Source organism: Heptranchias perlo, chromosome 36 (genome assembly GCF_035084215.1).
Source record: "Heptranchias perlo isolate sHepPer1 chromosome 36, sHepPer1.hap1, whole genome shotgun sequence".
Taxonomy (NCBI): domain Eukaryota; kingdom Metazoa; phylum Chordata; class Chondrichthyes; order Hexanchiformes; family Hexanchidae; genus Heptranchias; species Heptranchias perlo.
This window is the reverse complement of record NC_090360.1, coordinates 8,818,144-8,840,303: the sequence shown is the minus strand read 5'-3', so window position 1 is coordinate 8,840,303 and position 22,160 is coordinate 8,818,144. Positions and strand designations below refer to the sequence as shown.

At 45.5% G+C, this 22,160-nt stretch overlaps 1 protein-coding gene across 15 annotated transcripts in view; it reads left to right on the top strand.

The window, feature by feature from the left end:
* The window catches only part of zmiz1a (zinc finger, MIZ-type containing 1a), a 375,723-nt gene that overhangs the window by 327,255 nt on the left and 26,308 nt on the right, over positions 1 to 22,160 (top strand). For 8 of the 15 annotated variants that reach the window (XM_067972508.1, XM_067972503.1, XM_067972504.1 and 5 more), the window contains 9 exons: positions 7,468 to 7,621; positions 12,188 to 12,302; positions 13,954 to 14,174; positions 15,138 to 15,336; positions 16,013 to 16,291; positions 17,224 to 17,406; positions 17,520 to 17,597; positions 20,374 to 20,424; positions 21,643 to 21,814. In XM_067972508.1, coding sequence (XP_067828609.1) covers positions 7,468 to 7,621; positions 12,188 to 12,302; positions 13,954 to 14,174; positions 15,138 to 15,336; positions 16,013 to 16,291; positions 17,224 to 17,406; positions 17,520 to 17,597; positions 20,374 to 20,424; positions 21,643 to 21,814 — 1,452 coding nt within the window. Of the gene's footprint in view, positions 1 to 4,969; positions 5,058 to 7,467; positions 7,622 to 12,187; positions 12,303 to 13,953; positions 14,175 to 15,137; positions 15,337 to 16,012; positions 16,292 to 17,223; positions 17,407 to 17,519; positions 17,598 to 20,373; positions 20,425 to 21,642; positions 21,815 to 22,160 lie in introns of those variants that run through there. The other 7 variants (XM_067972517.1, XM_067972512.1, XM_067972510.1 and 4 more) reach the window with 4 other exon arrangements.

Here is a 22,160-nt window from a genome sequence, read left to right as displayed (position 1 = left end):
TGCACTTAGCAGTGAGGGTCAACCCCTAGCCCAGGGCTGCTGAGGCCAATTTAGGACCCTGTCCACCACTCGTGCTAAGACTAGCTAACCCAATCGGGCCAGAAATTGAACTTGACCTGGTCTGGCTTAATACCACTCCACATTGTACGTTTACATTACTAAACAGTCGCAGGATCTCTTCGAAATGCTTTCGAATCAATACAGTTTTGCAGCACAGGAGGAAGCCATTTGGCCCATCGTGCCTGTGCCAGCTCTTCGAGAGAGCTGTTCACTTAATCCCACCCCTTGCGCTTTGTAATTTTTTTTCCCCCGAATATTTATCCACTTCCTTTTTGAACGCTATTATGATTCTGCTTCCACAACTTTCTGGTGGGACATTCTGTGTCTTAACAACCCTCTGTGTTTTAAAAAAAATTCTAATTTCTGCCTGTGTTCATTTGGTGGTGATCTTAGATTTATGCCGACTCGTCGCTGATTCATCTTCCAGAGGAAATAGTTTTTCTCGATTGACCTTTCTAATATGTCCTTTTCTAAACGTCGCTTAACTTCCCTGGAATGTACAATAAATGCTTTTTAAAAACCAGCTGAGGGAGACCACATGATGGAACCATGTGTAGGTGTGTTGCAGCAGACTGAGTGGGGTGTACACTGATATCTCAGTCTTGGGCAGACGATCAGAGCAGGAGGTGGGGGGGGGGGGGGAGGAGGATGTGGAGGAGGGACATCCAAAAGAAATTGACCAGGACTACATAGGAAGATAGGAACAGGAATAGGCCATTCAGCCCCTCGAGCCTGTTCCACCATTCAATTGTATGGAACCTTGGTTAGACCACACTTGGAGTATTGTGCACAGTTCTGGTCTCCATATTATAAAAAGGATATAGAGGCATTGAAGAAGGTGCAAACAAGATTCACAAGGGTGATACCAGAACTGAGAGGATACCCTTATCAGGAAAGGCTGAACAGGCTGGGGCTCTTTTCTCTAGAAAAGAGAAGGCTGAGGGGTGACCTGATAGTGAAAGGGTTTGATAGGGTAGACTTAGAGAAAATGTTTCCACTTGTGGGAGAGTCCAAAACTAGAGGTCATAAATATAAAGTAGTCACAAATAAATCCAATAAGAAATTCAGGAGCAACTTCTTTACCCAAAGAGTGGTGGGAATGTGGAAGGCCCGACCACAAGGAGTAGTTGAGGCAAATAGCGTTGATGTATTTAAGGGGAAGCTAGATAAGCACATGAGGGAGAAAGAAATAGAAGGGTATCCTGATAGGGTTAGATGAAGTAGGAAAGGAGGAGGCTCGTTTGGAGCATAAATGCTGGCATAGACAGTTGGGCCGAATGCCATGTTTCTGTGCTGTAGTTTCGATGTGACTCGATCATGGCTCAAACACCAGACGTCCAGCTAGTGTGGGCATCTATCACCGGTCAGTCACAAAGTGGAGAGGGCTAGAAAGGAAATGGGAACTGGGAGCAGGGAGAACTTTTATAAATTCAGCTTTTAACTGGCCTCTTGGTTTGAGAAAAAACAAGTTGGTCACACGCGCCATTCCGACTTGGACGTAAATTGGACGTTCCTGCCTCGTCGCTGGGTCAAAATCCTGGAACCCCCTACCTAACAGCACTGTGGGAGCACCTTCACCACACGGACTGCAGCAGTTCAAGAAGGCGGCTCACCACCACCTTCTCAAGGGCAATTAAAGAGGGGCAATAAATGCCGGCCTTGCCAGCAATGCCGATATCCCAAGAATAAATTTAAGGAATGGTTGTTATGTTCCAGTTTTACGTTGAGGATGGCACACATTGGATGAGGATGTAAAATGTTAAAAGGAAGGTAAATTGCTTAAGAAGAAGCAACAGGAAGGGATTGTGGCATTTTGGAGCAACAGGTTTTCAAACTGGGGTCCCCAAGGGGGTCTCAGGGGTCAGTGGAGTGATCAGATTTCTGTCAGTCGGGGGCTGGACATCGCATGTGAGCATGTAGTCTCAAATTCTGTCTTTTTATTTACTGGAAGGTAGAAGTGTCTTTATAGATAACACTTGGTCCATGTGATCTAGACTGGTTTTGATTGCCCAAGGGGGCTGGAGAGGAATTTTCCAGAGTAGTTTTCCCCTTATTGCCCCTGCATTTTTTCTGGTCTCTTCCAGGAGATTACATGGCTGTTGGAAGGAAGGAAGGAAGGAAGTGTTTAGTCACGATGCTATGGCCATCATGATTGTGGGGACAGCCTTGATGGACCAGCTGGTTTTTTCCTGCCCCTCAATTTCGTATGTTCATATTAGTGGGTTATCCCTGTTGCTGTACACTAATAAAACCTAACACTTTCTTTAACAGTGGCACAGTTTGCCTTTTGAGTGCCTGACACTGACGTTCAGAAGCCTGAGGCCCACACATCAGGAATTAATGTAAAAGCAGCCTGAGAAACGATAGTGTCTGTGCAGACTGGGCTGAGTGAGTACTTGGCAAACCATTAGCCCACATGACTCCCGTAACTGGGTTCATATGTCACCAATTGGGGGGGGAGGGGGAGAGAAAAGAATTTGGTTGCCCAGGTTACAAAAGTTGGGTTTAGGTCACGGTGGAGACTCATTACGAGAGGGGAGGAGATTCCTTTCTCATTCTGAACGTAGTTGGTGTCGTCTGGAATCGGATAGGCAGCCCTGGTGGGAGAAGTACAGATTACACAGTTTACATGTAAATGTGCTTCATGCTTCATTTTGTAATTTGCACCTTTTAGTAATAGTGCAGACAGTGGCCCCGATTGAGATTCCAACAGTGAAGTTCTACAAAGGGCAAAAAAAGGACGGCCAAAGTTTCATTTCACTCCCAAATGATGCACTGCAGTCAAAACCAAATCAAGGGTTGGATGTTCCTATAATGTTGTTACATATTTTAAATCCATATATTGAGTTGATTGAATCCCCCCCACCCAAACCCAATTATATCCGTCTATATTATTACATTTGTGTCTGTAAGAATATAGAAACTCATTAGATTAGTGGCTGGAGAGTCTAGAACTAGGGGGCAGAGTCGTAGGATATGGGGTCGGCCGTTTAAGACTGAGATGAGGAGGAATTTCTTCACTCAGAGGGTTGTGACTCTTTGGAACTCTCTACCCCAGAGGGCTGTGGATGCTCAGTCGTTGAGTATATTCAAGGCGGAAATAGGTAGATTTTTGGACTCTATGGGAATCAAGGGATATGGGGATCGGGCAGGAAAGTGGAGTTGAGTTGGAAGATCAGCCATGGTTTTATTGAATGATGGAGCAAGCTCGAGGGGCCAAATGGCCTACTCCTGCTCCTGTTTCTTATGTAGATTTAGAAAGAAATGAGACTTTGGGTGGCCTTTTGACCTTTGGAGTGCCTATAGTGTGATTTCTGATTGGTTGAGTCCCAAAAAAATTACCAATCGAATTCTACAAAAAGAATTACCTGCTTCACAATGGATCCTCGTTGGACACTGGACCAAACTTGTGGCCGAAGCCCCATCTCCAGGTCCGCTTCCTCCCTGGATCTCTGTCCCAAACCCCATTAACTCCCTGCCTTGAACTTTGCTGTCGCCATCTCCCAGCCCCAGATTTCATTGTCATTGCCGAAGAGGATGGAGGCAATTATGGCAAATACCCCTCTTATATAAATACAGTGAAGCCCCATTACTGGTATCAGGGCAAAAATCACAGCTGTAATTTCTTTTTAAATAAATCTAACTATGTAACAGCTGGAGGTAGTAACACTACTTTAATAAAGTATCACTGCTATGATTTTCGCACTCATACCAGTTTTGGGGCTTCAATCTATATCTCACTCCGGAATGTCTGTCTCTCCCCTTTTATTGCCAGTCTCCCTGCTCACTCTCCCTTCCATCCCCAGGCAGGCTCTGTACCTCTGGACTCTCCTGCCCTGGCCTTCCAGTTCTCACTTTCCTGGTTGCAGTTTCCTGGCCTGGGAAGGAGGCGGGGAGCTGGACATGAACAGAAACAGTACAAAGCCCTCTTCCAGTGAGAGAGAGAGAGAGACAAGAACATTTGTACAGTTATCAGAAGGTCAAAGTCTGGAGTTAGGCCCCAGATTTTTGCAGGAGGCAAGAGGAAAAGGGGAGAGTGAGAGGCGTGCAGAACAGAAAAGCAAGAGAGAAAAGTAAGAATTTTTAACGCACCAGTCATAGTGCCCTTGTAATTCATGTCCCTATCCTGTACTGGCTCATATGTCTGGTAGGGATGTTAGAATTCCTAGCTATGTTACTGGTGTATAAGAGCTTCATGAGGGTTTAGCATTTATTATAAAAGATAAATATAATATACCTTTTGAAAATACTTGTATATAAAAATATATTGTATGACTGTGACACAGAAAGACTGAGCCTAGCCCTTTAAGCAGAGAGTGAGCCATTTTGTTTTTACAGCCTGCCCCTGTTTAGGAGGGTGTCAGTTTGCAGACGTTCTGTTTTTCGATGAATGTCGATTCAGTTTGTTGCTGCTGCCAGCCCAGAGAGAGAAAAAATTACATGTGAAGATGAATAATTTATTGCAGTTTCAACTTAAAGAGCACAATGCGTATCAGAGCTGTGTGTGTTTGGGGGTGGTAATTGTCCTTTCAGGGAAATGTTTCATTTTGTGACTCAGATCTAATCCCATGCTCAAAGGACAGCAAGCTGCATCTCACAGGACACTTACAGTGGGGCGGAAGGAATCTGAAAACAAGTGGCTTTTTGAAGAGAAATTTCTGTGCCTTTGGAACGTCCAAGGCTGGACCCTCACTGAGGTTGGGGTCCCTTTAATTGTCATTCATAATCGAGCCATTCCAAACAGAGTGTGTGCCTGCAGCAGATCTCTGCCGGTACTCATTTCTCTCTCAAAATGGCCGGTTTCCATTGCACAGAGCAGTCTGGGGGCCCTGTGAGCTGCATGAGGCTGCAGTGTGTATGTTTTGACATGGCTGCCTGTTGCCTGGACGTGCACTTTGTTCCCTTTCAGCCACACTCCCAGCGATGGGTAACTCGCACTTGATGTGAAGAGGCCGCACTGAACAGCGATGACATCTGCAGTGCAGTGATGGTATCTGGTGGGTAAAAAGGTGGATGAAGTCGATGCGTTCATAGTGATCCATCTGATCTGATCAAATGCGCACTGGTAAATTCCTGCACCCTGACACTAAGGCTTTGTGGCGCTGCTCTGTTGGTTTAAAGGCTTGGTACGTACTGCCACCTCGTGGCTATCCATAGTATCAGCAGTACTTGGTGTGCTGTGAGAATATTTAATGTAGCTTCAAACTTAATTCGCAAATGCTGTTGTCACCAATTGCAACCTCATGAACTCCATCAAAACATTTTGGAACAATGTTGTGCAACTAGTGCTGTTTTAGACCGTTATGGTTTCAAAGAACTAATAACGGCGATATTTTAAATCAGAAAGCTGTGTCTTTTTTAAGTTTCCCTTCCCCACCTCCTGTACCCCACCCCGGGCCATTTTCTGCCCTTTCCTCCCCTGAGGGCAGTGCCTCATGCTGGGGTACGGTCCCATAGACCCATAGAATTCAGGAGCTGTCCAGCACCTTACTGAACCTGGATGCTCAGTGTCGGCAAACTTGTGATTTTGCAGGACGTCACAGTTGAGTCTGATCCCACCTCTCGTCTGACGACAAAGCGTGTGTGAACTTTGCAGCGGAGGTCACTAGGCAGCGAGCAGGAACCGCGGCTGAAACCCCTGCTCCCCCTAGCACGAGGGGGTGCTGAGGCCAGCCACAGCCTCAGCCGAATCAACGACCCCAGCACTCGCTGCGGGTGAAGCTCAAGGTGCACGTTGTACCCTGAGGTACTTGGAGATATTTCCGAGAGATGTGATAAAGTGCTATTTAAATACGAGCCTCTCTCACGTTTTCCAAATTCATATTTCACCCAAACGAAAGCTGTACTGTTCACTGCACAGTCTGAAATAGTTGCCCCACCCTCTTCATCCGCGTTGAAAAGCAACTGTAATAACAATGTCACAGATTTGTTCAGTGCTGGGAACATCCCTATAAATTCACATGGAATAAATATTCCTGAGGAGATAACACATGCTGTCGCAAACAGGTAATCCTGTAACTGTGCCCCCTCAAGGCATTCGTACTTTAGTTAAATGTTTTGAATCTGTGACCCTTCTTATCAGGTACTTGTGCTGAATGGGCTGCAATAAATAAACCCCAGACAAATACAGAGCAAAGCCACTCGAGCTGTCGATAAATCCTTTAGCTTTACGTCAGAAATTTTTACAGGCTTAACAGGATTATCGCAAGTGCACCCCAGATGAGTATAAATTACCGCAATCACACCTCGAGCAGAAAAATTAACAACTCTTTTTTAATTGATACGTTAGACGATAAAACGACAGATAAATAAGGAAGGGGCAGTTCCGCAGATAGTGGAAGTTGTGTCAAATCTGGTTGGTAATCCAGGAGCAAGAAACCTCCCAATTACGAGGCCTCCATTTTGTCTGCTTCACTGATGACGAGCTTTGATTTATGCAGGAGATTCCTGTGTGTGTGTGTGTGTGTGTGTGTGTGTGTGTGTGGTGCAGATTGTGATGTGATTGAGCAGTAACTGTCCCATGACAACCAGTGAACTTAAGCCCAAACGACCTTTTGTTGCTTTTTTACCTTCCGGTTCGGGCCTTGGGAGAGCGAGATTACCGAGCTGCTCCTGCTTTGTTTAATTTTGTGACGTTCAGCGGGCCTCTTGTCACCCGCATGCAGAGGCTGGCTGTCATATTGTGACCGGCGTGCGAGCTCAGAACGGTGACATCACGCCCTCTCTGGAGATAATGGGAGTTGGCCGCGTGTGATGCCGTCACAGGAAGACATAATGGTGAAAAATGGGACTCGCTCGGCCCTAATGTACCAAAAAAAAGCCCAAGCAGGTTTACGTTGAGGCATTCGGAGATACGAGCCACCCAGGCTAGCAGTGCTGGCAACTGACGGACAACATTAAAAGCAGCTTTTGGCAAGAAGCTGACTTAATGTTAATTACATAGAATTTTACTGCACAGAAACAGGGCAACTGGTCCAACAGGTCTATGCTGGTGTTTGTGCTCCACACGAGCCACCGCCCATCCTACTTCATCTAACCCTATCGGAATAATCTTCTATTCCTTTCTCCCTCGTGTGCTTATCTAGCTTCCATTTAAATGTATCTATGCTATTTGCTTCAACTACTTGTGGCACCGAGTTCCACATTCCAACCACTCTCTCTGGGTAAAGAAGTTTCTCCTGAATTCCCTATTGGGTTTATTAGTGACTATCTTATATTTATGGCCCCCTAGTTTTGGACTCCTGCACAAGTGGAAATATCTTCTCACCGTCTACCCTATCGAACCCCTTCATAATTTTGAGGACCGTAAATGTTTCTTGTTTTTTTCTTTTAAAAATGACTTGTGGCCAACAATTTTTTGGGGGGGGAAGCTGAGGTTCTTATAATCGGTGTTTTCTCTCTGCACAGCTCTCCTGTCATCGTGGTGTGAGGACTTAGGGCGTCTCTTGCTACTTCGCCACCAGAAGAGTCGACAGAACGACACCCCTGGTAAACTGCCGATGCAGCCACCGATGAACCCGATGAACTCCATGAAACCAACACTCCCTCCTGGGCCCCACAGGTCAGTTACTGTTAGATAAGATTCTCTACTGATACCCTCCTCCACCCCACTAGTGGCCTGTCCGCAGAGATGGTCTCCAGCCCAAAGCTGTACTCGTTGGTAATAAGAACTAGTGTAAAATTTTCGTCAAGTAGATGCAGCAGTGAGCTGCTCCGAGATAACAGAATGCTGGGACCGGAGTTTTAAGGGTTAATACTTCATTTGCACAAGGATGTGAGCAACTGATTGCAAGGGCTGTTGGTGATCCGCTGATCTCGGGGACCGTTGGTGATCCGCTGATCCTGGGGGACTGTTAGTGATCCGCTGATCCCGGGGGACTGTTAGTGATCCGCTGATCCCGGGGGACTGTAAGTGATCCGCTGATCCCGGGGGACTGTAAGTGATCCGCTGATCCCGGGGGACTGTAAGCGATCCGCTGATCCCGGGGGGCTGTTAGCGATCCGCTGATCCCGGGGGGCTGTTAGTGATCCGCTGATCCCAGGGGGCTGTTAGTGATCCGCTGATCCCGGGGGGCTGTTAGTGATCCGCTGATCCCGGGGCTGTTAGTGATCCGCTGATCCCGGGGCTGTTAGTGATCCACTGATCGCTATGAGTGATCTGATTGAAGGGACTTGGTGATCCGCGGATTGCTGTGACTCCGCTTTGACCTCACTGGTGACGTCATGTTTCAGGGGCAGCTCTTGAAGTAGCTGTAACTTGAGCACAGCTCATAAAGGTGAAAGCCTGCTCACCCTGATAGCTTTCCTGGGTCCGGAACGAAGTGGGGCAGTCTCAATCCAGTAGCTGTGTGTTTCCAGCACAAAACCGTCCATCAATTGAGCAGCCTCACTCAGAGCAAAAGGAGGGAAGGAGAAATGTCACAGGTGGGTTGGGGTGTGTTCGGTGGTGAAAATTTAGGCATGTTTTCAGGGCGGTGCGGAGGGTTACAGCTGACTTGTTGATTACGCTGGGTACAGAAATTGGGGGAGCATTGGTGTGCCCCAAGCCCCCATTGCACAACCGTATATCCATGCACTTCTGCTATAACCGTGGGTAGAATATACAAGGCTTACTATCCATTAGCAGGCACATTGTTAGGAATAGGTGTTTCAGATATTTATTTCTAAAGCAACATTATTTTGAGAACCTCGTAAAATGGAATTGTCACTGTTAATTAGCTGGGTGAGTCTGTTAATTTTTTATTAATGCAAAGCTTATTAAGCAGTAGCTGGCCATGTTCCTCCTGGTATACGGAATTAGTTATGAATAATGCCTCCCATTATTACTGCTGAATGGCTTCGGACGACACATGTGAGGGTTTATTAAGTCTTTTACAATTGTCTTTTTATTCAGCTGTTGTGTTCCATGGAATAACAGTGCCATTTCAGCACGGCTGCACAAGTGTTTTGTTCTGGCCTCTCTGTACTTGTACCTCCTTAGAGCCGACAACCACACAGTGGAACAAAAAGCTTCTGTGCGTTGAGAGGAGGCTGCACCTGTTGTCCCGGTGCTTAGTAAAATCACTCATTTTCTTTCCCATTCTCGCTTTATGGAAATTGAGTTCACAGGTTGCGAGTCGCTACCCAGCCAACAAGGAGTGTAACGTGATAAGCAGTGGGCTCTTTTATCAGGCTAAAACTCCCAGCTGCCCTTGTCCACACTAGGAGCGGCTGCACAGGAACAAAGTAAAATTCCCAGCAACCTTCTAAAGGGGACCATGTTTAGGTCAAGCGGGGGCGAGCATCGCATCTAGGTTCTCTCGCAGTGGGGATGGTCGGATCGCATTCAGGAGTGAGAACACTGGCCGATTTCTTCCCCACCCCCAAGGGCCTTGAGACCAATTATTGCACTCCAACTGAGATCAGCTACCTTAGAGCACAGACCAGGGATCGCACCTTGGTCTCCCTGGTCTGTAAGATTCGGTAACGCACCAGCTGGTACATTTAGTCGCCCGAGTCCTTGAGGAAGCCAGAATGAGCAAATAATTTGAAGATGATATGGAACTCTTCTCTTCTCTAGCCAATGTTACAGGGATCGAACCTGGACCCCAGTCTGTGCAGAATTCATTTATCCTTGATACCTCTGGGTTAGGGAGAGGAAAATCAGCCAAGGGTCCTCTCCTAATCACTATCCAGTAACCCGTGTTTGTATACGTGCACTTGATTAATAGAGTATTTTATTACCAAGACAATTAACAGGTCCCTGAAATGTGTAATCTTCTTGCTAATGGATACAGCTTTGTCGTCCTTTGTGCTTGGCCTTTGTAGCTATGTGTGGTGGAGGTGACCACTTGCTTGTAATGCTGTGATTCCTTATTAGCAATAAATCCAGGAGTTTTCTTTGAGCAGAGCCCCAGCTGTTGCAAAAGTGCTGTGCTGACCCTTGTGATACAGGATGAGGTAATGCCACAGGCAGCTTCTTCTCAACTTGACAAAGTAGCCTGAAAGTCCCCAGGTGTCACAATGGGAGCAGTCTCAACTTCCTTCATGGGTGGCGCGCGGGGTGAAACAGGCCTTATTGTCCTATTCTCTACTCACTCACCTCAGACATATAACAATTGATCTACATTTGTGTCTGTTTATATTGCATCGCTGAAGGTAAGTTGGAGGATGTGGCCTCTCTCTTACCTGTTTCTGTCATGTTCATGTTGCTGCTTTTCTCTGTCTCTCCTCCTAGTTGTCAGTCTTGGCTTAGTGGTAGTAACCTCGCCTCAAGCTCAGGTGGTCATGGGTTCAAGTCTCACTCCAGAGACTTGAGCACATAATCTAGGATGACACTTCAGTGCAGTACTGAGGGAGTGCTGCACTACCCTCTTATTCCCTCTTGGTGGCTTGTTGCCTCTCCTCACACTTCACACATGATCTCCCATTCCCTTGATATTTATCCCCATGGCCCTATTCTCTTCAGCCTCCACCAGCTCGCGCTCTCATCTTGTATCACCTGTTCTCGTCTCCCCTCCTTAAAAGCAGCACATGCTGCTGCCAGCTTCTTTTTGAAGCTTACAAAAGCAGCCTCTGTCACTATGATACCTGTTAATTGTAACCATGTGATTGATATCAATTAGTGTTAATTGTATTCAGGGGCATGTACCAATTGGGGGCTCTCGTATCCATTTATAAGAGAGCTGATCTAGGGTGGGGTGTGGGTAATGTGGATCTCTGAGAATAAAGGCTTGGAAGCAACTGAAGATCAGGCACTAGTATTGTATCCTTCACCACCTGGCTATCCAATTTATTACAGTACCCACTCCCACATCTCTATGTAACTGATAGCTTTCTTAAATCCCATTCCTCCTTCCTACAACAAATATTCTGTTGAGCTGTAAACCCACATCAACCATCACTGTTTCTCCTTTACATAAATAACTTGGATTCAGAAACTCAACACAAAGTAGTCAAATGTGCCGACAGTACCAAATTAAGAGGGCAGTGAAATCAGAGCAGGTAAATCAGAAATTACAGAATGTGTTGGACAAAATATGTCGGCGGGGAGAACAATGGCAGATGAAATTATTGCAGACAGACGTCAAGTATTTCACATAGGAAGAAAAAAATAAGCAACACACTGAGTTATTTCGACACCATTCATGGACTGAGGATGAAACCTATAGAAACCTTGGAGTCTTAATAGACTCTACATGTCCAACCAAAGCGGAGCATCAACCAACAAAGCCAACAGAAGTCATGACTGAACTGTACAGTGCTCTGATTAGACTACACCCGAGTACAGTGTCCATTTCTCATCACCGAGGCGCAAGGGAGACATTCAAGCACTGGAGACAGTGCAGAGAAGGGCCATAAGACCTGATCCCTAGTGTCAATGGTCTGACTTATGAGGAAAAACTGGAGAAACTTGGGCCTTTCAGCCTGGAAGGGAGGCATCTGAGCGGTGATCTTATAGAGATATATAAGATAGTTAAGACAATGGAAACAGTAAATCCGGAATATTACTTTAAGTTGAATTGCTGTAGGAGGACAGGTTCAAACTAGTAAAAGGTTAAATTTAGGACAGACATAAGGAAATTCTTCACAGAAAGAGTGATCAACATATGGAATGAATTTCCAGGAAGAGGAATGGAGACCAACACCCTGGAATTGAAAAACCAATTGAATGATGCAATGGGGGATTTTAGGGTCATTCTGGATGCCTGAAGTAAGATGGGCTGAATCACCTTCCTCAACCATAACTACCATGAACTTGTGAACCATTTTAACTGTGACTTAGAGATAGATAAGTTCTCAATAGCTTTCTCTCTGCTGCTATCATGCGCTAAATATTTTCTTTTCTCCCATTAATTATCTTCACTTTCTCAAGTTCTCCTAATCCCTACAACCCCAAATACATCCCTACCATTCAACTTACCATGAACATCACCATGGGAGATCTACCACATAACACAATGATAAATTTTAATTATGAATTTGGGCTCAGCACAACTTGTTCAAACCGCTTAGGAGATCAGTTCATTTTAAGGACTGTTTTTGAGGAAATTCAGAATTCTGATCCTGTGGTATGATTGTAGGAAATGGTTTGCTGGGATGAGGGGACAAGATTTTCCTGTGGTAATTGTTTCTCTCTTTCATGCAGTGATGGGTCATTCACCTATGACCCTGTCCCTTGGCAACAAAATACAAGTCAACCACCAGGGTCGTTGTCTGTAGTTACGACCGTGTGGGGAGTCACAAACACATCACAAAGCCAGGTAATGTCAGCTCTATAATGTATCTCTGCTGTTGACTTAACGTATGAATTTAAGTTGTTTTCATTTACCACATCATCAGACAATCTTGTATGCAAATAATCAACAAAAGTATATAAAGATATCTTGTCTTTTACAGCAACAGTTTGCAATGTAGTTGCATTAAGTAGTGGTAGCCTAGAATCTCAAACAAACTCAAGCAATGGCCCACTTAGTAAATGCAGAACAAGTACATAGAGCAAGAACGTCTCAAGCTTACCCTTGCTCGGTACTGAGTTAGCTGATGGGGTCAGGGTGGCAGCAGGGACACAACAGTTGGTTTCATTGCCCCTGAAAATCAGTCACGGTTCCCATTATATGCAGCGATCCAGTGACCACCCACCCCCATTGGAAAATGTGTGTGTGGATATTTGGTGAGGACAGGACCAAGCTCAGCTGTGAGGTTGAATATCCTGCCAACGCTTACTCTATCAACTCATACATGAAGAATGGCCACTTGAGTGAGGTTCTGGCGGGCGTCACCTACTCACACAAACCCCAGCAAGACTGAAATAGGATTCTGGGTTTTACACACTGGATCATTGACAACAAAAGCAAGGAAGTGATGTTGAATTTGTACGAGAAATTTATTAGACCGCATTGGAGTATCGTATGCCGTAGTGGGCACCCCATTATAGGAAGGACGTTTAAGACAAGGATAAGATACAGCTAAGATGCATTATAATGATATCGGGAATGAGAGGTTATAATTATGAAGAAAGGGACAAAAAGTAGTTTTTCCTCGACTGGAGTAGAGAAGGCTGAGGGGGGGAGCTGGTAGAGATTTTCAAAATTGAGAAGTTTTGAGAATGAAGATCATCTCCCCTTGTTGCTGAATCGGTAACAGACGCCGGATTATCACGAGGAAAGAAGTTAGAAAACTTTTCACACAGGGTTATTAGAAGTAGAATGCTTTACCACAAGTGAGGCAGAGATTATTTAAAAGGGATTTGTATCAGTATTTGAAAAGGACAAATATAAAATGAAACCAGGAAAGGGCAGGGAAACGGGATTAGAATAGATAGTTCCAATTGAAAAACTAGCACAGGCACAATGGGCTGAAAAGCCCTCTGCACTGTAATTCCTTCAATTCTATATGTCAGTATCTTCAGGAGAGGAGGGGGAAAGAAAATGCTTCAACTCCCAGTCAGAGGCGACATTCTTGTCCCAAGAGCAGCCTGCCACTTAAACCTCCTTCCTTTAATTTGAAAGAATTTGGCCTGTAATGATCCAAGCTGCTCTGTAACATATTGTGCCAATTGAGACGGGAAGAAAACGCTTGACATTGGGCCTACCCAACTGCATTCTCACCTCGAAAGAACGGTATTTAATAATCATGGGGTTCTTTTGGCAGGGGATGATTGGTGAACCATCTGCAATAGGAGAGGTTGCTAATTTAGAAGAGAAGCCTAAATTAAGTTGATTGCACTGCAAGTAGCACAGGAGTTAGATCGTGGAATCTCGCTGTGAAGCTGAGGGGCATTACAATGTGAAGCATGTTCTCCATCTACAGAAACAGTCTTGCACAGAAATCTGATGCTGACCTGCCTCATTTACTTTTCCAGTACCTGAAAGCTGGCGTCTTAATGCATGTACGTTCTTTTGCGGCAAGCAGGTGCTGGGCAATCCAATGGCAAATGCAAGCAACCCCATGACTCCAGGAGGCAACCCAATGGGTTCTGGGATGTCGGCAAACAATCCTGGGATAAACTCGCCTCAGTTTGCCAATCAGCAGCAGCAGTTCTCGGCGGGCAAGGGCGGTTCCAACCAAGGATATATGCAGCAGGGCATGTATGGTCGGCCAAACTACCCTGGAAGTGGCAACTTTGGGAGCAGGTAAAGCACACGACTGTTGGTATTTTACACACGGGGAAACTACTTCCAGGATTCTGGAGGAACACACACAATCGTGAGCTTGCAAAGCAAAAGCAAATGGTCCTTATTCAGACTTAAGCCATGGAGGATTGCGGAGTTGGCTGAGAATAATTCAGTCGGTAACACTGGGCGGGTTTGTACTTGTGTGTTCTCAGCAACCCAACTTGAATCATCTTCACATATCCCACTGCTCCTGTTTAATTTCCACTTTTGACCTCCTCCTATTTTTATTCGGGCATTTTGGTGAAAGCTCTCCCCTTTTTCTTCCCAATAATTTATCCACTTCTTTGTTCAACTGGCCTGATAACCTCTGCAGCCAAGAGGCCAACACATGGCCATCTCCCAGGCCACCATTAGTGTCCCTGGACCTGGCTGGCAGGGTGTGTCAGGAGTCACCCAGGGACGACTCTTCTCATTTCCCTTCGCTTAAGATGAAGATGCCAAAGTCTTCACTCACTGCTTATAAAGCTAAGCTGGTTCCAATCTCAAATTTGTTACTTAAAAAACCTTTTTTTCCCTGCACCCGCCCCCCACAATCTCCCTGAGCAACGTGCCATTCCTTAGCCAAGAGGCCAAGGAGGCAACCTGTATGTAACCAGGCATCCAGAAGGTGCACAGTTTGGTCTGATTCTTTGCCTCTTCACTCCCTCCTTCCATGGACGAGGCTGACCTTCACTCACCACCTCCTCACAACAGCAAATGTGGGCTACCTGGAGCACTAACCTCTGTCCTTTCACATTGTGCATAACATGGCACATCCCCAACACGTTGTATTGCCGCCCATATAGTTTAGTAACGAGACTTGTGCCAGGCCTCTTATCCCTTTGAAACTGCGAAAAGAAGTGTAACTATAAATGTGCCTTTACTACAAGAGGAATGCTAACCAACGGGACATTGTTTATTTGTCCCCCCTCTCTCTTCCAGTTACCCTGGTGGTCCCAACGCTCCCGGTTCCATGGGCATCCCTCCACACAGCAGGCCGCCGACTGATTTTACCCAGCCAGCAGCCGCAGCCGCAGCGGCTGCAGTTGCTGCCGCCGCGGCAACAGCGACTGCCACGGCAACTGCCACGGTGGCTGCCCTGCAAGAGAAGCAGAACCAGGAGATGAGCCAGTACGGACCGGTAAGACTCCGTCTTCATTGAAAAGGACTCAGCTCTTGTTTACAGCTCATAGATCCGTTAGTTGAGTGCCCGGAGGTCGTGGTATAGCGGTGTGTTGCCAGGGAGGTTTGAGGTTGCACCTCTGGTTGGGTTAAAGAAAGAAAGACCGTACATTTATATAGTGCCTTTCACAACCTCAGGGCATCCCAAAGTGCTTTACAGCCAATGAAGTACTTTTGCACTGTTTTAATGTAGGAAACGCGGCAGCCAATTTGCGCACAGCAAGATCCCACAAACAGCAATGAGATAAATGACCAGATAATCTGTTTACTTAGTGATGTTGAGGGATAAATATCGACCAGGACACCAGGGAGAACTCCTCTGCTTTTCTTCCAATAGTGCCTTGTGATCTTGGTTTAACGCCTCATCCGAAAGACAGCACCTCCGACAGTGCAGCACTCCCTCTGTACTGCGCTGGAGTGTCAGTCTAGATTTTGTGCTCAAGTCTCTGGAGTGGGACTTGAACCCACGACCTTCTGACTTAGAGGCGAGAGGGCTACCCAATGAGCCATGGCTGACACGGGTTTGTTAGATCGCAACTTGCACAGTGGTGTGCCGAGGGCTTGAAATTCTAACATGAGTGCTTCCCCCTGTTTCTTTTTAACCCCCTTTCTCAAGGTTTGTCCTTCTTTTCCAGATGGGTCCAGCGCAGGCTTACAACAGCCAGTTCATGAACCAAGCGGGTGCGAGGGGACCTTCTTCCATGCAAGGCAGCATGAACCCAGGAGGGATGGGAGGTGGAATGACCCCATCCAGTATGAGTGGGCCACCCATGCCAATCAACCAGCCCAGGCCACCAGGGATGAATCCAGTATTTGCATCCCATAGCCAGCGGGTGGCACAGCAGGGTTACCCAGGCCCAAGACCATCCCAGCCGATGCCCATGCAGGGAGTGAAAAGGCCTTATCCAGGCGAGGTGAGCAACGCTAAGGTACAGATCTGCTGAGTAACGGGCATGTGAATGTGTATCAGTCAGTGGTGATGCAGTATTTCAGAACACTACTGATAGACTAACCAAATTGAATGCTCTTGCATTTGTGAAAGCTTAACAATACCATTTCAAATGCTAACCAATCATTGAAATATTCCATAACTTGGTTTCATAGAAGGATACAGCCAGAAGGAGGCCATTCGGCCCATCGTGCCTGTGCCAGCACTTTGAAAGAGCTATCCAATTAGTCCCACTCTCCCCCTTCCTGCTCTTTCCCCACAGCCCTGCAAATTTTTCCCCTTCAAGTATTTATCCAATTCCCTTTTGAAACTTATCATTGAATCTGTTTCCACCACCCTGTCAGGCAGTGAATTCCAGATCATAACGACTCGCTGCGTAAAAAAATTCTCCTCATCTCGCCTCTGGTTCTTTTGCCAATTACCTTAAATCTGTGTCCTCTGGTTACCGACCTTTCTGCCAGGGGGAACAGTTTCTCCTTATTCACTCCATTAAAACCCTTCGTGATTTTGAACACCTTTCATTTTGGCTTTGAGTACATCTTTTAGATATTCCTCCTCTTCTTCTTCTTCTTCCCACCCCACCCCTCCTCCCCTCTCCTATTTGGACGTATTTTAAATTTCTTGCTCGCACCATTCTCTGAGTGTGTCAGCAGTCTGTTCTCCCTTGTGAGAAAGCACACCACTAAATTTAGCAGCTCACAATGAACCATTCTGAAGCTGTGCACTCGGCCGCCAGCATCAATACACCATTGCGTTTACCCCATCGTGCAGCAGCTGTTGTTGTTTTTTTTCTTTTGAATTACGATTTTAAATATCCACCTCTCTGTTAATGCTGACTTAATATCTGGGACTTCTTGCGAAAGGGATAAATGCATTTATTGTATTTGTATTTTGCAGCCGAGTTATGCAACACAGCAGTATGGACCAAGCGGCCAGTTCACCAGTCAGCCTGGGCAGTACCCAACAACCAACCCCCAAAGGCCCATCACCTCACCCAGTTACCCCGGTCAGAGGATGCCTGGGCAACAGAACACAGGCCAGTACCCCCCGCCTCCAGTCAACATGGCTCAGTATTACAAGGTAAATGCACTTTGTGCTGATTAGGTTTATCTTGCTGTTTACCTGGAGGAGCTGAATTGACCACTGATTGCTATTTTCTTGTTTTTTCCTCCCCCTTCCTTCCCTGACTAAAGCAGGCAGAGCAGTTTAATGGACAGAACAACAGTTTTGCTGGCAGTGGGTACACCTACAGTCAAAGTAGTCTGAATGGGGTAAGTTGTCGAGCGAGGAAGGGCTCTCCTCCATCTCTGTTACGCACCTTCTGAAGTTCAGCAACATGCCTAACACTCTAGTAGTTGCATTTTCTTTCACCTCTTTCAAAACAGGAGAATGTTTTTTCACTGCCTAATTTCTGTAGAGCTTGTTGCAAAGCAGTACGAGGGGTTGGGTGAGCTAATGATAACACGGTAAATGGCACAAGTTCAGATGGAAAATAATTTTTTGGTTGTTTGCACGTCACTTACAATCCAAAGGTTAGATTGCCCATGCAAGTACTTCAATTGGCCAACACGTTAACAAGGCAAGCTCCCCAAAGTTTACACCCGATGCCATCTGGGGGCAGCAGCTGGGATGCTGCAATTGTCCTCTGCACCCCGGATTAGGGAGGGGGCAAAATCAGTCGGGATCCCCAATCCCGGTTGCTGTTGAATGATTCTTGCTGGAAGGCTCACTGGTGTGGACAGTAGGTGAGGACAGCATTGGGTTTGGCCCTGATTTTAGCCCCCCGACCCCGGCCTGGCAGAAACCGGTCGGGGGGGTGGGGGGTCGGGTGCAGTTAAAATAAAGGGGAGCGACTTACCACACCTATGATCCCGCTGCCTTCCCAACAGGTCCCAATATTAACCTGCTCTTTTGAACAGGCGAGCAGGACACCCAAAGTAAGGCAACAGGGTTCTTTAAATATCCAGATCGGTGGGGGGAGTGGGGAGCAATGGGCCAGAAGAGGCCCAGGCATGTTGTAAATTTCTGTTTTAAGTTTCCTTGTGGGCCAGGAGGGGGCAGGAGTGCTCCTCTGGGCCTCATAAGGAAGTCATGGGCCTCCCTGACACCAGGCATCCCTCTCCCGATCGCCCTCCGACCCCTGCAACTCACCTGACTGCCTGGGACCGATCTCGCGGGTCCCTGGCTGCGGCCTCCTGCCTGTGATCTTATGCACTGCACCCACCAACCCCCCCCCCAATTAAAATCGGAGCCTTGCTGTCTACCTTACATATGAAGAACGGTGAAATGAGGTACAGGAGACTGCTGGGACCTGTGGAACTATATTCCAGCAACACTAAGCCCTTTCATCAGAGAAAGGGGCATGAAAATTGTCTCAGGTGTGGCGAGCGGGATGTCATCTTCGTGAAAGATCAAAGGTTTTTTTCCCCTTTTTTTGTTAAAGCTGTTGAGAGTATTTTTCCTGCAACGTAACAATATTTACTTCAAAAACATTTTGTTGAGCGGGGGGGGGGCCATCTAAAGTTCAGAAAGAGCTGAAAACGCTCACCTCCAGTTATTGAACATTTGGTACATTCCGACTTGCCATTTTTCTAGAACCTATAAAAAGAATTTTACAAACCAATTTCCAACGTCTCTTTTGATTTTCATCCTAAATTAGACGGATGACCCAATTCGCCTGGGATATTCCCTATTGGAATTTTGATGAAGAGTTGTGAAATGCTGGCCACTGAAAATTGCAGTAAATAGCAAGCTGTGTCAGTCCAGCCTCTCCCCCCCCCCATTCCTTGTAGGTCCCATCACATATCACCACGACTCCCATTTAAGAGCATGTTACGTGCATATAAATGACACCAGCCGTGATAGTTCAAACTCACTGTTGTTTTCTCATTGCGGTTTTATTTTTATATGGTAGGCTGCATGTTCACACAACAGAGAACTAACAATTTTCTATGAATGCAATCTGAAAATATTTTGAGCCTTTGCATGTTTATGTAAGCATCTCATTGCATCACTTGGGGACATATATGTCCCATGGTTTGTTAAAACCTGCAGGTAGGTACAAAGTCTCTCTGTCCTGGTTATATTTCTTGTAATATTTCCTACTGATCACTGTTGATAGTTTTATTTTTTTTAAAGTTTTGCATGCTGTTGCTGCATCTGTTTTCTGGCACGTTTCATTCATTAATGGCTAATGCTTTACTGGAGTTCCACTGTGGGGACCAGCCTTGTAAACGAATCCATCACTTAAATGGGCATCACTGTTCTCCAGTGATTTAGACAATGGTTTGAGTGATTGTGAAATCAGAAATGTACTGTAAACCAATGGAGAGGGGAAGGATAGAATTGAAAGAGGGGACAGATAAAGTTGTATCTGTTCCATAATGTTAGTCTTTCATATTTAATTGCTCTGTATGTGTTGGACTTTTATTCCCAGATATGTGTTAATAAAATTGTATTAGTTTGTGCTTAGTTCACAGTATTTTGGACATTTATTTTGGTCTAGTTGTGTTACTGGTACTTTTTGCACCACTGCTAAAATTCTCTGAATTTAATCCTTTCCTTCTATCTTGGTGGGCCCCATAGTTCAGATGCCAGATTCACAGTCATCCTTTTTTTCAATTGACACACAGTTTTCTCTTTACACCCAACTCCAGCATTTCTGGTTTCCAAACTCCCACATTTTTTACTGCCCAGCTATGGCCACACCCTTGGAAAGTAAAACAAACTTCCAATTGCACAATTATAAAACAACTCTCTGACTTAATATGTGGGAATGCACCAATGACTATGTAAGCTGTTAGAAGAACAACACTTTGGGTCTCCCGGATGCTATATGGTTGTCGGTGCCTTCTCAATGATGCAACATATATTTCTATAGGTTATGTCACATACAGAAAGCAATGCTTTTGCTTTAACTATGGAATAACAATGTTGAGCTAGCAAATTTTTACAGTACAGTAAACCTGCCAATTCTGTTTTTCATTACTAATCAACACAATAATTGGAAACGTCCCATCCTCTTCTGATCGCTGACTGCCTGGGTAGTGTCCTCTCTGTCTCTCCATCACAAATGCTGGGAGTGGAAAAGAAACCAAAGTAAGATTACATTGTTCTTACTGATTCTACTCCACACATAAAAAAAAGAAATTGCTTAAAAAAAAAAACATTTTTTGTTAATTAAGCAAATTGACAGCTGATGTCTGTTCAGTTACATAGCTGACATTTTACAAGACCACATAGTGTCTGAATACTAATATCTCCAGGAGAATGTAGTGGGAGTTGTCATTCTCAGATGTGAAGCTTTTTTTTTAAAATCGGGAAATGTACGTGAGGGGCCGAAGCTCTTAGAGCAGGACACCAGGTCGAATAGAGTAGGGACGAACAGGAGGGAAATCATAAAGTTTGACGATTGTACAAGTAAGGGAAGATTAAGGGAGGTGAGAGGTTCCACAGTTCAGAGATCACGGGAAAGAATGAGTTGGAGCAGGAGATGGTGTGACAGGTCTTGAGGATGTAGCGAGGAGGAAGAGCTTATAAGACAGCATGTTTGGAGCTTAGGAGGAACAAAAAAAAAGACAAGTTCAGTGGACCAGCAAGACAGAAAAGTCAAGAAAAAGAACTTGCAACCTAAGGGATAGTGGAATAATGTGAGACATTCTGTCCGTTTAAAAATGATTGCTTTTTTTAAAAAAAAATGTTTAATCTCCTTTCCCCTCCATATGTCACAAAAATGAAACTATTCAGCTGAGACAAAGCCTGCACACTTCTGGTACCTTTAAATTGCATGATCAATACAGAAGTAGTTCAAATCCGGTTTTTGAGAGCTGCCAATTGCACTTTCGAATCAGTTCATCGCACTGTCTTGTGCCCAGGCAGTGGGATTTTTCTCAGTCTGAAATGCGTTTTCATTACAGCTGACATGTTTTAGGAGGAATGTGGTTTAATGGGGATGGGCCCCTTTTATAACGGATTGTGTTATTAGTTACCAGTTGGTTCTCAGTGTATGTAGGTCAGTTCTGATCACTTTTGTTCCAAGGGAGAGGGTTCTCTATGATAAAGGGGTGGTTTCATTTCCACCAGATTGCCCCAAATATAGTAGCTTTCTCTGAAAACTGAATAAAATCGACCGTTGACAAGATTTTGGAAACGGTGCAAAAATTCTACCATAGTTTCAGTGGATTAAAAGTTATTAATTTCTGCTGCATGATAAAGTAATTGGCGAATGTAGTATCACCATGGATCTGATGCATGACAGTGCATATGATTTCTGTGAAGTACTCAGTACAGTCATCACTCCTTTCTTCTTTCTTTTAGCCTCCAAGGTCTGTGGCAAGTTATCCTCATTCTCCTGTACCAGGAAATCCCACTCCGCCTATGACTCCAGGAAGCAGTATCCCACCATACTTGTCTCCTAACCAGGATGTAAAGCCACCGTTCCCACCTGATATCAAACCTAATTTGAGCTCCTTGCCGCAGCCACCTCCAAGTGAGTTGGACGACAAAGACGTGAAGTGAAATGTTTTTTAAAACTGGGATCGTGATGTGATAAAACACAGGCTCCAACTCTTCAAATCTCCTCTTCCTGCTATTTAGGCCTGTCCATTCTTCCAATAAAATGATCAACAGGGCTTTACACTTCAGTACATAAAACGGGTCCTAAATACTGCTTGGTTATGCTTAACCCATAGAGTGGCCAAGACCTGTTGCAAAAACCCATTATCGGACACTTGAAGGTAAAATTTCCACAGTGGCTAACCCGCTGTCGCTTTGGTCGAAGAAACTCCGGAGGAACAGCGGAAACGCCCATTTCCACCTTTTCACCAGGGTTCCCC